The sequence below is a fragment of the Pinus tabuliformis genome, chromosome 9 (assembly GCF_031772625.1).
Source record: "Pinus tabuliformis cultivar Carrire ecotype Pingquan chromosome 9, CPIR1, whole genome shotgun sequence".
Taxonomy (NCBI): Eukaryota; Viridiplantae; Streptophyta; class Pinopsida; order Pinales; family Pinaceae; genus Pinus; species Pinus tabuliformis.
The window spans coordinates 1,902,015,597-1,902,033,563 of record NC_142307.1 but is presented as its reverse complement, the minus strand read 5'-3'; the positions used below and the strand labels follow the sequence as shown (position 1 = coordinate 1,902,033,563).

The 17,967-nt window shown below is 36.9% G+C and overlaps 1 protein-coding gene across 7 annotated transcripts in view; it reads left to right on the top strand.

Moving 5' to 3' along the window:
• Positions 1–17,967, top strand: part of LOC149156541 (uncharacterized) — a 488,936-nt gene that overhangs the window by 359,129 nt on the left and 111,840 nt on the right. For 5 of the 7 annotated variants that reach the window (XM_089438264.1, XM_089438263.1, XM_089438270.1 and 2 more), the window contains one exon: positions 13,857–13,955. In XM_089438264.1, coding sequence (XP_089294390.1) covers positions 13,857–13,955 — 99 coding nt within the window. The remainder of the gene's footprint in view (positions 1–13,856; positions 13,956–17,967) is intronic. The other 2 variants (XM_089438267.1, XM_089438268.1) reach the window with 1 other exon arrangement.

Below are 17,967 nucleotides of genomic sequence, written 5' to 3'. Positions count from 1 at the left end.
AGTGACGATCATGAATGATCGATGCCCAAAACCTTATCTAGCAATTAAATCCTGTGAAAAATAATGAAATTTAAATGCTAAGCAATGATTCCAAATTTAAAATGATTTTCATTAATAACCCAGATCTAGAATAATTTATCATTCTCCAATAGTCAATGGTTTTAAAACATTAATCACACCTGACAATAGAGAAATCACTACCACGAAATGACACCAAGGAATTTTAGATTAAGGATATAATTATTGCTTAGACAATTAATTTAATGTGGTAAAGTGAAGAAATTAGATTCTTTAATGTGACCAAAAATAATAAAATCAAAAGGACTTTAATAATATATATATATATATATAATATTTTTTTAATGGGGCATAGGCCACATTAAATTTTAATTTTTTAGATGCAAAATTGTAGGTCCTGTTGATTTAATTTCTTAGTAATCTCATAGTCACGAAAATGATTTTATTTTTTTTATTTTTAGATTTTTAAATTTTGAGAATCTTTTATGTTTTTCAAATGAAAATTAAAAAAAAATCAAAATCATAAATTAAAAAAATAAAAAATAAAATGTAAAACAAAAATTAAATTAAAAAAAGAAAAAAAAGAAAAAGGAAATCAAAAAATCAAAATCAGAGAATCATAAGTAAAAACAAAGATAGAACCAGGAAATGTGAAATCAAAACAAGGCAAACAAAAATAAAAATCAGAAATCAAATTAAAACAAATCGAAATGAAAAATAAAATCAAGGCAAAATCGAATTTCAAATGAAAATGAAAGAATACACTAACCCTAACCCCTAATGCATATACAAAAAAAGAGGAGTTGAATGCTTTGTTGTGTTTGTGCAAGTCGTAGAGATGGAGGCTGCGGGTTTGGGAACAACGGCGGCGGGACGGAAGAAGTCTACGTGTTGGAGGAGTTGCACGCAGGTAGTAGCAGTGAGGGGCTATGGGTAGGATGAAGGAGTGATGGCGGCAAGAGGAAACTCGACGACAGATCTAGGGAGCACGATGACAACAACAAAGAAGATAATGAAGTCGTGGGTTAGGGAGGCCGAGCAGGGAGATAAGCAGCAAAAGGATGGCAATGGTGTTTGCTTGCAGAAATGGAGGAAACATAGCAGCAAGTAGAAGCCGTGGATGGGAGAAGAAGACTGTGGGAGAGGAATGGAGGACACAACAGTCGGAAAAGACATGTACAAGCAACGTGAGGGGTTTGCAGATTTAATGGAGAATGTAGGGAGCAACAAAAGGTTATGGGCCTTTCTTAAAAAAAATTCGAAATTTTTTAAATAAGAAGAATAGAAAAAAGAACCCAGGGAGCATTTCTAGGCAGCCAACGGTAGCCTCAAGAAACCCAAAATAAATCCAGAAAATCAAATTCCACGTCAATATATTTTTTATGCTTCAGATTTAGCCTTGAAACCCTCATGAAAGTTTCTAGATCTAAAATTTTTTAAACCCTTGGACTGTAAAAAAATTGAATAATATCCCTGGAAATTTATGTTAATAAACTCCCAGAGATCCAGATCTTACCCTCCAGGGTCTAGATCTGGACTCTACACAAATTTCCTCCTCAGATCTATAGCCGCACGACAACAAGAAACACCCAAATGATATATACAATGATAAAAACTAAAACCCAGAAAAAACCTAAGTCAGAAAACCAAAAAAATTTACAGATCTATGCACAAGAATGGTAGATCTATCAGATCTGAGGAGTATGAGTCCAACTCCGCTCTCAGATTTGATAATCTAAGGCTCTCAACAACCAGATCTATCAATTTCCCACACAAAAATTAAATTTTTAAATTTTAAGGAGGTGCTAACTCGAAACGCTTTGTGCATCACCAACAAAAAATCTTATGATAAGCTCGAGATTAATTTTACTAGGATCCTCAGAAAACACGAATTGGGAGTTGCCTGGTCCAACTGAAAACTTCCCCTGACACCCGAGGATCTAAAATCAAGATTTCCCTGCAAAACTCAATGCAACCATTAAAAGTAGAGTGAGAAAACAATAATAAAACTCAGACAAATAGAGATACCTGCTATTACCTTCAAAATTTAGATTATTATTCAAACCCTAGCAATTGAGCAAGATACCTGTACTCAAATCACTCTTTTTAAGCTATTATCAATGGCTTTACAAAAATTTATGCATGAAAAGAACACATCTTACAGTATTCCCATGAAGAGTAACACCAGCAAAACTTAACCCCAAAGTCTTTCTTTATTATTCAGAAAAAAGATTACACAAGAGTTTCTTGCAAAGCACACGACTCAAAGGTTGGATGGATTGATTGACAAATGACTTCCTATTTAAAGATAAATCCTCCAACGGCTAATTTGAGTGATCCTCGTCAAAGCAATCTCGATCATTGATGAGGATTAAAATTCCTATTAATCTCATCTATCGAAATATTTAAATATTTGGGGAAATTCGATTTTTTCAATTAAATGCATTTTATAATTAACTCAAAAAAAAAATTATTGAGTTAATTTCCCCCAAAATTTGACTTTGACTTAACCCCCAGGGATCAAAGGTTTAAAATTTAGCAAAATAATTAGTTTACCTTAGTCCCTGGACTTTTTAAAATTTACATTTTAAGGATCGACGAATTTTGCCTTTGGAGAATTTAAATTTACCTAGGACCTAGAATTAATTAAATTTTTGGCTTAGGATTTTAATTAATTTTTGGCCAAAAAAATCTAATTAATTAACTTATGAGGGGATAAATTATTTTTTCAACCCTCAAGACACTTTACATCATGATTTTCATATTTTTTACATTATAAGGCAGAAAACCCATTTGTAATTAACCGTCACAGACCACCCATTTCTATGACACAAATATAATCTGACAGACCAAGCAATTTGTAATAAAATAACCTAACCAAATAGTTAGGATTATTCCCAAATTACTTTTACTTAGACTTAATCTAGAACACTAGGACTTGCCTAAGATCCTAGCAACAAAATCCATTCTAGCTTTGGGGTAAGACTAGAGGAAAACTGTGCCGACCATCTGAGAATGGATCGGTGAGACAAAAAACCTCCCAGAATGGAAATCGTCACTAGAAAAGTAGGTTTACCTAGGGTGTTACATACATGACACGGATCTGCTGAGATTACTTACATTATATACATGTAGAAAGGGTTTACATAACATTTTGGAAGTGAAGCTGATGATGATAGTTGTATGACACAAACACATCGATCAGGTGCTATCCCTTCTGCGAAAAAAAGGGGTGTACTGCTATGGGTTGTTGACACGTAGTGGTCAACATGGTGCATTCATGGAAATTTCACATCTTCTTGCATTATTTTCCCATCTAAGAGGCTGATTTAATTAGGACCATGTCACACTTCAAACTTGAGGATTTTCACTCACTTCTTTGGCTGTCAATCAACTTTTATTTTGTTGTTTTTTGAGTGTTTTATTGCAGATTTACAGATTAGAATGGTAGGTACAAACACTAGGGACACTCCCTGAGGTTGGCATACACCAGCCCAGACGGAGAGGGAGATTTGCTAGTGACACTTAGCGCAGATTTTCTTTTATGTTTGCTGATTTCTGCTGCTGATTTTTAATGCTTACATCAATTTACATGGTGAAGAAATTAACGTTAACACTAAGTAAAAAACAACAAGGAAAAAGCACTCTTCATTTGGACAGGAATATAGGGAAGCAATAAATACAAACTGTGAGGCAATGTGGATGTGGAGAATGCTTGCTGATTTGTATGTTGAACAATCAGGAACAACTATACATTACTGTGGCAATTAAAGTCTTTGGGCACACAATCCAATGTTTCGTGAGTGCAGAAAGCACAGGGAGTCTCATGGTCACTATTATTGATGTCTTTTAGAGAATGAAGCGATTGAGCTACAATATTGTACAGCTTCGGAATAAACTACATCCATTCTTACCAAACCACTCGGTCCATATAAGGTTATAAATTTTGAATCTAAAGTTGGTGTAGTTTCACTGTTCGCACATGATTATTAAATGAGGGTGATTAGGTATATTCTCTAATGATCAAAATGTAACTTATGAATGCAAACTAGTAATTTCATGTTACTGTTAGACAAAATGATTTGAGCACATAATAAGATGTTATTAGTCACATGTGCCTCTTTTTGGTTACATAACGTTGGTTGCTAACATAGTTTAGTTTTCTCATGAGACATGAATTTCGTATTCTATTATTACACATTGAATAATATACGAACATTGACTTTCGTATTGTGAAAATTCCTAAACCTGGAATTCCTACTGCAACAACTGTTGATATTTCTCGTACTTATTAGATTTACATGAACAAGCTATTTGCAGTTTCCTACGGCAAACATCGAAATACATACACTATAGCCTACACCAATTAAATAATACGCCGAAACATGAAACTGAATAATAGAGAAAGATACAACACAAATGACACAGTTGTTTTTGGACAAATGTCCTTGGAAAAACCCAATGCAAGAACACTGGTGCAGTAGATCTGAGGGTTTTTATTATTAAGGTGAAGTATTTCTGAATACAACTACTAGATGCCTCCCCGACAATCTAGTTATAGAGAATATCACTCGAAAAGGGAAACTAGTGAGATTACTTCACTCTACACTGCAAGTCCTAGTTGATCCGGTAGCTGAACCAATGAGTCCCCGACTACTTCTGCACTGCCCCTACGTGGGCCCTATGTCAGCGTCTAAGGCCCTTTGTCACCTCTGCTGGAGATCGATTTGCTTCCAGCCCTCCTGTCTCAAAAAATTAGCCTCCTAGCAAATCTCGGACTTCTACGTGAAGGAGGCTCTGCGCTGCTCTACATGAGGCCTTCCTGGCTCTGCGTCACCCTCTCTGGCCTCTGTGCTGCCTCCTCTGTGCATCTCTCAGCCTCTCTGCTGAGTATCCTTGTCTCTAGAGAAGATCCTCCAACCAAAACTCCCATTGCCTCTCACTACATGATCACTACAAATCACTGCGCTACCTCTAGCTTCAACAATTTGATCTGACTGATCAACTCTTTGTGTGTCTTCCAAATAACCCTCAAGCTTCCTTAAATAATCTCCTTGTTGACATTCAACGACCCAGATTAGAAGCTAATCAATCGCTAAGATTATTTCTGCTTGATCCTCGTCTTCTTCTAGAAGTCACTTTTCCTAAGTTTAGACTTAGAGTCCCATTAAAAATAATTAATTATTTTAATAAAACTGTCTCCGGGTGGAATTTCCCAAAACCTTTTCTGGGTTCTTTGGAATACATGTGCCCAAGCCTCCTTGCAAAATTTGAAACTTAGAGCACATACGATGCTACCAGAAATAAACACTCCCTCTTAGCGAGGAATGTGCTCTAATAATGCCTCTCATTGAAGCATCACCCTGACTTCACAACATTGTTCTTTGCGTTGCTGATGTATGACATGCTTCCCACCAACTACTGCGCAAGTGTTGCATTTTTACTGCTGCTAACCCTGTCATTGTCAACACTGCATCCGTACTGCAACTCCCTTTGAATTACTACATCCGTGTTGCTGTTGGCACTGCCACTGCCAACAGCTATTGCACTGCAAACTGCTGCTGCTACTGCATCAACAACGGAAAACAATCCAAAATTACTGAACAAGTGTTCAACATAGATGCATCTCGATGCTAAAGATCTGACTGCTACTAGTCCCACATTATCCCTCTGAAGCTACTGCGTTGTTGCTGCTACTGCATTGTGCCTCCCTGCACTGCTGCAACTCTGCACTAGGCTGCTCAGACTTGGCGTTCTAGCCACTGCATCTGTCGCCCCAAGACTCATTTGCACCAATTGACACTTGTGCATCTTGCTACTTCTGATCTGGGCTCCTGTAGCAAGGAATTGATCTGAGAGGGGGGTTCCTCAAGGATCCTGCCCATTTGTAAATCTTTCGAACTACAACTCCAAATCAGCCCACCTCCCTCCTGGAGGTATCTCGGCTGTCATGGCAAACTCCTCCTCGATCTTCATGGGTGCTGCCTTCGGATCGTGATTCTCATCTTTGTCCTTCTTCCTAAGAGGACATTGTGTTGCGTAGTGACCCATTTTACCACACCTGAAGCATTTGATCTTCGAGATGTCCTTCTTCCACCTCCGTTGCTCATGCTGCCCCTTCGATGCAAGGGCTGCATTCTCATCCTCTTCCTTGGGCTTCGACCCAGTACCCACCGTTGCTTCCGTCAAGCTTACACTTGACTACATCTTTCCTCGGCTCTTCTTGCTTGAGAGCTGCCTACGTCTTATCCCAATTCGGCAAAGTCGCATTGCGCAGAATACTTTGGACAAAGACTTGCCACTTATCTGAGACTCAATTGAGGGCCAGTCTAACCAACTCGGACCCTTGAGGCATAGACCCCACAACTACTAACTCATCACGGGTCTCTTGAAGCTTCGTGAGGAACGAATCTATGCGCTCCCCCTTCTGCATCTATGCAGATCTCAGTTTCTGCTCTAAGTACATCTTTTGCTACTCAGAAGATCCCTAATACAATGTAGATAATGCATCCCACATCTCCTTAGTTGTCCCTCTACTACCGATGTGACAGACTACATGATCCTTCACTTCGTCAAGGATCATTCTTTTTGCCTTCACCATCTCTACCACGAAAATATCGAACTGCTCCTCTCTGCTTCTTATTGCTGCTGCTCAGCCAATAAGAAAACAAACTTCTTGGTGGGAAGTCTACTAAGGAAAAATTCCCTCACTGTGCTTCTTTTCTCTTCTAACATTTTTCTGCCCAACAAAACGGCCTGCAGAAGAACTGCGTCCCAACAGCTCTTCCTCACGTTGAGGCTTCAACGCTTCTCCCTCTGCCATGACAAGATTTTGATCTGGAAGCCCTTCTCTCTGTCGACTCACTCAGAGAGAGACTGCCTCGAAATTCAACCCTCCTAGCTTGGACTGCGCAAACCCCTCTAGGGATTCGAACTGCTGCCTCTTGCAGCTATTTCAATCTTCTTTTCTGCTCAGCGCTGGGATCTCTGGCACTATTCTTCTTGCTTCACCTGCACTGCTTTGATACCATGTGAAAATTCCTAAACCCAGAATCCCTACTGCAGCAACTGATGATATTTCTCCTACTTGTTAGATTTAGAGGAACATGCTATTTGCACTTTCCTACGACAAACATCGAAATACATACACTGCAACTTACAATTAAATAATATGCCAAAACAGGAAATTGAACAATAGAGATAGATACAACACAAATGACAGTTGTTTTTGGACAAATGTCCTCGGAAAAACCCAATGCGGGAAAACCGGTGCAACAAATCTAAGGGTTTTTATTATTAAGCTGAAGTATTTCTGAATACAACTGCTGGATGCCTTCCCGACAATCCAGTTACACAGAATATCACTCGGCAAGAGAAACTAGTGAGATTACCTCACTCTACATTGCAAGTCCCGGCTGATTTGGTTGCTGAACCAACGAGTCCCCGACTACTTTTGCGTTGCCCCTACATGGGCCTTGCATTAGCCTCTAAGGCCCTGCGACACCTCTGCTAGAGATCGATTTGCTTCTAGGAGTTGATTCCAGTTCTCCTGGCTCAGAATGTCAGCCTCCCAGCAAATCTCAGATTTCTGCGTGAAGGAGGCTCTGTGCTGCTCTACGTGGGGCCTGTGTGAGCCCTTCCTAGCTCTGCGACACCCTCTTTGGTCTCCGCCCTGCTCTATGTGGGGCCTATGTGAGCCCTTCCTAGCTTTGCGTCACCTTATTTGGCCTCTGCGCTGCCTCCTCTGTGTATCTCTTAGCCTCTCTGCTGAGTATCCTTGGCTCCGGAGAAGATCCTCCAGCCAAAACTCCCTATGCCTATCACTGTGTGATCACTACAAATCACTGCACTGCCTCTAGCTTCAGCGATTTGATCTGACTGATCAACTCTGTGTATTTCCCAAATAACCCTCAAACTTCCTCAAATAATTTCCTCGTTGACATTCAACGACCTAGATTAGAAGCTAATCAATGGCTAAAATCATTTCTGCTTGATCCTTGTCTTCTTCTAGAAGTCACACCAATAGTTAGATTAATACCCATTAATTATTTTATTTTCGTAAGTTTAGACTTAGTGTCCCATTAAAAATAATTAATTATTTTAATAAAATTGTCTCCGGGTGGAATTTCCCAAAATATTTTCTGGGTTCTTTGGAATATATGTGCCCAAGCTTCCTTGCAAAATTTGAGACTTAGAGCACATTCGATGCTACGAAAAATCAACATGTATCTCATGATTCATCATTACATATTGAATGATATGCAATAATCTTTTTTTTGGTTTCATTCTCCATTGTAATTGTGCATTGGTATAGTGTTTTGTTTGCCATTGAGTCTTGACTCAGTCATAGGCTTCAGGTGGAGAAAATCGTAATGCTACAGGTGAATGAATAGTGGTGAGCTTTAAATGCAAAATGCTAGCCAGTATTTCTAAATAGCATAACTACCAATTACGTTTTCATTAATCTGTTTAAGTTAGTTTTATTATTAGTATATTTGTATTTATATGATTTATATATTTATGCTTATATTATAATGTTAAAGGGGAAGTTCAGTATTGGAAAACTGAGTTCAAGAACAAGGTTAGTATTTAGAGATGAATTAGTTGATTTCGTTAGGCCTAAAGTAGAAGAGTTCCATATTTCACTAAAGAATAGTTTGACTACTAATGTTCATGTTTGGGAAGTGATGATGGGTTAAGTATGCCGTGAATAAGTTAGGATTTAAATGGTAATATTCAAGTTGGGATTAATTTTGCATTTTAAGTTTTATGGAGGATATTAATAATCTTTAAAAATGATGAAATAATAAGATTTGGAGGAAAGGCGATGAATCAAGACTGTTCAACCGTTGCTAATGGGAAAGGTTAAGAGTGGCCATTCCTTAAAGGAAGAAGATTATGAGGATTACTTTCCAATTCTGTGATTATGTTGATTTCAGGTGATATTGTTAACTAGTTAACAAGAAGTCTCCGGTTGTTATTCCATTTCAAGCCATCTTCTCTTTTCTCCTGGCAACATTGCATAATAGTGTGTGTATGCATTTTTATAGAGTTTCTCTCGCTTTTTCTGAAATTGCATCAAGATAAGCACATTAAGGTCGGGGGTTTCATTGCATACATACTTCCTTCAACTTAGGAGCAAGGTTTGAATGTATCTATTACACTGAAATAGCTCAATATTCTCACTCAATTTTATCCTGTTTTGGCATACCATTCAAGTGGGAAGACCACAATGAGCAAATAACCCTGGTGGATGGATAAATACTTTACCAACCTCACATTGATCTGAAGCCGCTTAAGACACCTTGATATCTTAAGCTTACATTTTCTACCAACTATAACTAGAAAACCTAGAAATTTTGAATTACACAAATTGGTTTATACGTTGGGCTCAACCAATGATCAAACGGTGAGTTATTGTGTTAGCCTTCTCTAACAAGTCCATGTTGTATTTTGATATTATTTATTTTTTGTTTGCAATTAGAAGATGTGGTCGTTATAACGGCATCTCTTCAATTGTGCTTTGGTCGTGTTGTCGCGCAAACTGGCACGACAACGCTCAGACCGGGGGCTGTCACTCTGATCCCCGGTCTCTCCGTTTAAGCCTGTCTCCCACGGCTAAGGGGGGTAGACCCTGAGGAAAGATGAAGGCCAACTGCCGACAGTTGGGCCAGGAGACGAAAAGCACTAAAATGACTTGACGAATTGAGCAGACCAGTGCCTTAAAAGATCTAAATGACTACTAGCTAGATGATCGAAGAACATGAACCACGACCAGCAATCATCAGGAAAAGAGAGCAATGCTTTAAATATTTGGTAAAACCACAACGCTCTTCAAATAACGATATCCAGCAAACTAAAAGAAATAAATTGCTTCAAACAACAGAGAAACCAGATATCAATTTCGTGTTCAGATCTCAGCGTGAAAGATACAGCATGAATAAAAAGACTGAAACTGGCAAAATAAATTTTCCAAAATAAAAAATAAAAAATAAAAAAAAAAAAAAATAAAAAAAATCAAATCCTAAAAAATTAAAATCTCTAAAATCTAATTCCTAAAAAATTTAAAATCTAAATTTAAAAGGTAATCAAAATAAAAAATATATTTTTATATTTTTATATTTTTTATTTTTTATGTCAAAAAAAATCCCTAAAAAAAAACAAATCTAAAAGAAATACTATCTAAAACTAAACTATATAAAACTATGCCTAAAAAATATAAATGAATCCCTTTTTTGTTTTATTTTTTAGATTTTTATTATATAAAAAAAAAGAACAAAAATAAACCCAAACTTTTACACCTAACCTAAACTATGTGAAACCGAAAAGAATACAAAACTACGCCTGCGCCATTAAAATCACATCGAATTCATTTTTTAGTTTTTTTTTGTTTGAAGATTTATAAATGTAAATAGTAAATGACGGGTGAGCTGTGGCAGACGTAACCCTACGTTTGCTGGAGAATTAATCGAATGCCGCAGAGGAAAATGCAGAGGGCTCGAAGGCATACACCAGGCAAAACGCAGTGGAAGGTAACCCCTGCTGCCGGCGGATAACCAGAACCCCAGGCGGATACACACGACGGGATTAATGAGAGCCACGCATAACAAACAGCAAGAAAAAAAAAACGAAAACGACCAAATGAGGCTCAAAATCAAAACGCGAGACGACTTTGTGACAGGGCTCGGAGGCAGAACGAGGGCTTTCGGGCTGGAAACAGACAACGCTGCTACGTTCCCCTGGAAAATGTGACAGAAGAGAATAAATGAAAGTCGAAATGCTGAACGTGTGCCTCTTTTTATATGCGAGAATACAAAACCTTGACGGCAGGAAGACTTACGCTGAAAGAAAACGAAGCAATAAAATTATGAATCGACCGAATGTGTGAGCCTCGGCCTCAAAAGACACGAAAGTGACCTCTTGCTACAGGTTTTGCAAACTTATGAAGGGCGTGAACGCGGGTATGAATGAAAGCTGAGCAGAAATGCGGCCACGCGAAATCAGTAACCAGCCCAAGCTCTGAAAGGAATCACGGCAAAGAAAAAAAAACAAAAGAAACAACACGTAACCCTGCTCTGCTGCCAAAGACTGAACGTAAATGAAAAGATCAAGCAAAGGCTTTCGAATGAGAGATTTAGCCCTATCTCTGAGAGGAGAAATCGATGCGTAAATGAGAGAAACCGACGGTTTTATGGAACAAAATCGATTTAAGCTTGCCTGGATTGATGAAAATACTCAATGCGTTTCACCAGAAATCAAATCACAAGTTACTCAAATCTAAAACCTGCATTGTGTATACATTCACGCTTCCCTTTTGTTTCAAAACTTTCTCTGTCGTTTTCAGTGTTGTGCTTGCAGTTTTAAAAGGACAGCAGGGGTTTTGTAAATACCTAGGATGACTTGAAGCATGCAGAACACACCTTTTCAAGCTTGACTCTCACTTTGGCACAATGTGTTTTCAGCAGCAATCGGAAATAACACGCTTAACCCACGACCTGGTCACTAAAATTGAACTGCAACATCACCTGATGACAGATACCCTGCAGGAAAAGAACTCTGGCAGATATCCACAAAATTTTACAGTAAACCCTTCAAAATTTACCCAAAGTCAAAATTTTAAAGCTCTAGAACAGCCAGATTTAACCATGATAGCAGTAACATTTTCAAGATATTAAACATTTGAACTTTACTGTGAGAATAAAGAAAATCCCTCATGTAAAACAGGAAATAAACTCTAAAAGATTAACCCAGGGCACCAACAGCTGGGCTCTGCACAGAACAGCTTGTGGGAGTCGGCTGGTTCAGCCCAGAACTTCCCCAAACGCCCACAAATAATCCTCACCTAAAAGTTCCTTGCACACCTCAAGCAAGCATCAGCAAAAAAAAGGCAAGAAATGCTGCTAGATTTCAAGAGAAAATGGAGATACCTGCCATTTTCCAGAAACCCTACAACATTCAGACCCAAACACGTGAGCAAGATACCTGTACTCACAATGCTCTAAAAAAAATCAGCTATTTTAACTGTTGAAAACTGAAATATGCAGAAATTCAAACACCTCACAACAATTCCAGAGAGTAACACCAGCCAGTTTGAACCCCAAAGTCTTTTTATTAATCAGAAATCAGTTTACAAGAGAGCTTTCAGTACAGACTCACAGATCAGATGATCTCAAATGACTCCCTAAGACCCTATATAAAGGAAATGATCCTAACGGCTAGTTCGAGTGATCCATGTAGAAATGATCTCGACCGTTGATGAGGATCAAGACATCTCTTGATCTCATCCGTCGATTTATTAACTTAAAATATTATTATTTTATTAGTTAGGGTTTTTGCTTCATTTTTTTAATTTTTTATTATTTTATTATTTTTATTCATTTTTTAATTTTTTAATTCATTTAAAATGGATCACTGAACTAAGCTTTCGGAAACATCCCCTAGGACCTAGGACTTGGGACTCATGAGGGGATTTAAAACACTTATCGACCCTCAGGACACATTACATCATGACTTTTACAAAATTACATCTCAAGGGACAAACCCATTTAATACAGACCCTCACAAAACACCCAGCTCTGCGACACAATGATAATCTAGCAGATCAACACACTAGGATTCTCCTAAAGTTCTAATGACAAAATCAATCCCGGCTTTGGGGTCAGGTTTGAAGGAAAACTCTGCCGATCCGTGGATCGGTGAGACAAAAAACCTTCCGGGATGTAGATTATCATCAGAAAGTTAGGTCCACCTAGGCAAATTACATACATGACTCATGTCTGCTAAGATTATTTACAGTTCATACATGCAGACTGGGTTTACAATCAAAATGATCAAGTTGCTGATGACGGCAGGACGGCACGGACATGCTGATCAGGTGCTGCTTCTTTCTGTCAAGAAAAACGGGGTGCACTGCATGGGTAGTTGACCAGAAGAGGTCAACAGGTCGATGATTTTTTTTTACCTCTAGCGCTTCTATCAATCTGATCTAAAAGGGACAATTCTTTTTAGCATATGTAATCTTGATATCCATGATAATGATGATGGTAGTTTCCAGTTTCAAATACAGTCACATGTGTTTTCAGTCATACCATGTGCATCTAATCCTAAAATGTCGTTATTGTCTGACCTACTTTGTGCCTCTCCAATGGCAGTTTAACAATCACTTTTGTCATTGGTCTCGAAAGGTGAAGTCTTGAGCTACATTATAAAACAGTGATAGTATATTTGTTCGCGTATTGCTTGCTCTTTTATCTTCTAAAAGTCAAGCTGCCTTTTTAAGATCTATGCACATTCTATCATTAAATGTAAAGCATTACTATCTGTAGAAGTTACAAGAAAACAGAATATAATGATATTTTTGGCCCCTATTCCTATTTCTGTAACAAAATATCTTTGGCTATCATCGAGATCCATCTATGAGATAATTGCACCATTTTAAGATGCATGCACATTCTATCATTTAATGTGTAGCGTTATTGATTATTTATAGAAGCTATAAGAAAAAAAGAATAGAACGAGATTTTATGTCCCTCTTGCTTCTTCAATAATGAAATCTATTTGCTGATGTCAAGACTGTATTTGTGTGATGTTGTGAGTTGAACATATCCAGCTCCATCTAGAAGAGGATTACCATTTTAGTTTTTAGTCGTTGAATTAACAATTCCAACATTCTCTATCAGATACAAGTGGCAAAATTTACGATGATAATAGACATTCTCATTAACATGATGACATTGATGATATATGCATGGCGTTTTATTATACTAAGTTTAGGTCTTCGTGACCAAATCTAAAATTATATTATAGTTTTTGACAATTACTTCACATTTTTCTGCTAGTGTCCAGATCCAAATTTCTCCAATCCTGAACATCGATGGAGGATGTTGCAAAGGCTACTTGTGAAAGCAATTATTGAAAATATTTATCTCGGAGGAAAGGTAATTCTTATCCATCTCTGCCCCTATAATCCTAAATGCATTTTCATGAGATTTTTCATGAATACTTAGATGGTAAATATAACTCTAATTAATATTGCTTAGCATTATCAATTTGTGAATGTTAGTTATTTTTAGAAGTGGCATGGAAAAGAAGTTATCGAAGTACCCCTTTTCTTGCAAAACAGAAGTTTGCCACAATAATTCATGAACAGAGTAAATTTGGGGTTTAAAATGGGCTTCCTAAAGAAAATATTAAAATAATAAAAACATATGCCATGCCATGCTAGAGATATATCTAATAAAGGTCAATCTACATTGTCTCATTAATAATAGTTGCTATGTAAATTTAGTATAGAGTTAAGAAATGGGGGTTAAAAATAATAATGAAAGATTGATATTATCATGTACACACGATAAATGATATAATGTTATCTAATAGTATTATATTAGTTAGTTGCTATATGTGTATGTGTGTTAGTTATATGAGTATTAATTCATGATTATATTCATAGTTTTTAAAACCGGAACCGTTGACCAGACCGGTCCACCTAATGAACCGGTTTACCGACCGAAACCGGTCTAACCGGGACTGATTTGGTCTAAACGAACTGGTTTTAAAAAAATACATTAAATAATTAATTTTTAATGAAACAAAACTATTTTTAAGATGTAAAACCATGATTCCAAGCCAATAGAGACAAAATATGCAAAGTTTGCTCATTTATATACCATGTAAAAGTGAATATATCAAAATGGCACCGAGTGCAATACATATCATCGACAAAATAGCAAAATACATAAGAAATGAGGCTCTAAATGGCCTATAAAGTCCAAAAACAATGCTGTAAGCTATGAGGCCATTGGCCTACTACAAGCCTATAGTGTACACATGATCAATCATCAAGTTCATAACCACTACTAGACACAGGATCATCATCAGGAGCTACACAGACATCATCTGGTTCAGAGTCTGAGGATGCCTCAGCCTTATCTGCAACCTCAGTATCAATGCCACCAATGACAATAGAAGTGGACCTAATGGAAGCACGAGTTTGTCGACTTGCATGACTAGTGCCTTCCATTGGTTCTTTGCCTTTCCTTGATGCCGCTACTAATCCTGGTTCTGATGCCACCACATAATCTGCTTCAACCCCTGCTAAAGCCATGTTGATATCAAAATCAGCCTCAAACACAGGTTCTTCAGTCTCCTCCACCCATTCTGATGTTGGATCAATATCGTCCAACATAATGGGATCTAGATCAGGAGTTTTGCTCATCATTTGGAGCTTTGATTGCATTTATTGTTTACCCCCAAACCATGAAATCCTGAAAACCATTAAGTCTGCTGAATTTTGAGTGAAATCTAAAATTCTAGTTTCTCCATATGAAATCCAATGAGGTCGAAACCACTCTTAAACATCCTGAATCATTTCATGGTAATGTTAAAAATTTAAGTAAAAGGATGAATATCCTTTTACTTTAAGAATTTAACATTACCATTAATTGCCAACATTGTTAGGGTTGAAACACCCTTAGTTTCCCCCCAAAACCCCTAAAACACAGTCAGAAATATGCTTTTTTAACTTTACGGTGGGCGTGCCTAAAACTGGCCGGTTTAGGACAAAACCGGCCGGTTTGATACAAACTGGCTGGTTCCATCCTAAACCGGCCGGTTTTCACCGGTTAGGGCAAAAAAAATGGAGAAATGGGCATTCAAACCGGGTTTTTTGGCCGGTTTAGACCGGCGGGCTTGCTAACCGACCGGTAACCGGTTTTTAAAACTATGATTATATTATAATCATGTTATCATCTTTTATTTATTATTATATAATATACATATGATATATATTCATAAGCTATATGTTATATAAGTCAATTATATTTACTTTCATATAATATAATATATAATATATTTGTTATATAAGTTAGTTATATTTTATGTTATATATAATATATATTTTTTATTTGTTTTATATACATAATTTTTTTACTATAAAAGATCTTACACCAAATAATTAGGGTGATTTGTCTTTAATGCGCGATTTATTTTCTTTAAGGAATGGAAGTAGTTATAACATAAAATACTTTATAGTTGGCATTTCAAGGATATTTATCATATTTTGGAATGGTATTATCAATATTTTAACTAGGTGAAATTTATATGTAGTTGATTATTTCCAAATAAAAATATGATATAATAATCTTTGACTTTACAGATCCAAATCAATGATTATTATTGACCCAATTTTTCTAAAACTCTAATTGTTCTTGAATTCCAAGTCATCAACATAAATTTCTTTTATGAGGCTCATTTTAGACCCTAAATTTACTCCGATAAAATCCTAGTTGTTTCTTCAAAATATTGCCTACAAGCTGCAAGCCATCCATGTGTAGTAAGTTACATCTGAAAATTTGTATAAAAAGTCAATCAAAACAAGAGAAAAGGCAAGCTGAGAACTTTTGGAAGACTCACATTACCTTATTGTTAACCCAAGTTGGTTGCTCCATCATATTTCATCTTGTAGGCTATTTTTTCATTAATTGATTTAATCATGTGATCATTAGAAGTATTTTTATTCTTACGTGACCATGTACTTTATTACTTTATGAGGTGGGTTGTGTGTAACTCATGAAGTCATTATAAAGATGCCACTATAAAGTCTTAATTAGTTGGGTAAACAAGTGTGCTCCCATATTGTCATGTATATAAGGCCCGTTACCACCTAAATTAGTAGGCTTACCAAGGCCCTTGCTGTTGATTTGGGGTAGCATCGGATGTGCTCTAAGCCTCAAATTTTGCAGGGAGGCTTGGGCACAGGTTTTCCTAAGAACCCAGAAAGTGATTTGGGAAATTTCACCCATAAATGATTTTATTAAAATAATTAATATTTTTAATGGGGTTCCTAAGTCTAAACTTAGGAAAATTAAAATATTAATGGATATTAATCTAATCAGGGGTGAAACTTCTAGAAAAAGCCACGTATCAAGCCAAAACGATATGAGCCTTTGATTCTGTTTTAATCTAGGCCATTGGTTATCCAATAGGAAGATATAAGAAGGGGCTTGAGGGTCATTTGGAAAACATAGAGAGATTAAGAAAATCGATTTTCTGAAGTGAGAAGTGTGAAAATTTCTAACATGAAATTCTACTACAGTAACTGATTTATTTCTCCTACTTATTTTCCATAATAAGTTATTTACAAAACCCTTCAGTAAACATCAAAGTAAATTCTACTGCAATTGTCACATAATAGCATAGAGAAAAGAACAATGAAATACAAGCACAAGAATCAATCACATCAACACAATTTTTTTTGGACAATAGTCCTCGGAAAAACCCAATGCGGGAAAACCGGTGCAGTGGATGATGGTTTATTTATTATTCTTCAGCAACAATCTCTTTACAAGGAATGATTTGCAGAACATAGAGAAACCTTTGTGAAAACACATGAGATAATTTTCCTCCACCCTTTGAAGAAATTCTGACAACCAAGAGACCCTCTAGCCTTCATTGCGCCACCTCTGTGTCATCTCTGAGTGAGGACTGCGTCCCTTGCTGCGTTGCCTCTCTGAGCTGTCCCTTTGATCCACTGTGTCCCCTCCTCCTTAGTCTCTCATTGATGCTGATACCCTCCTCTTCCTTCACCCTGCAACTCTCCCTCTAAAATCTAACACTTATTTCATGAGAATCAATTTCCCTCGGGTTATTGAGTATTTGCCCAGTATGTCTCCAAATGACTCTCATGTCTTTTTCTATACTTTTCCTGTTGAGATATCAACAGCCCTGATCTAATCTCTAATCAACTGCTAAGATTAAATTAGACTTGATCCTCGTCTCTTAGAAGCTTCTCACCCATATTTTCATTAATACCCATTAATTTTTTAATTTTCCTAAGTTTAGACTTAGGAACCCCATTAAAAATATTAATTATTTTAATAAAATACAATCTGGGTAGAATTTCACCGAACGAATTCTAGGTCTTGGAGAGTGCATGTGTTCTAGCCCCTCCAC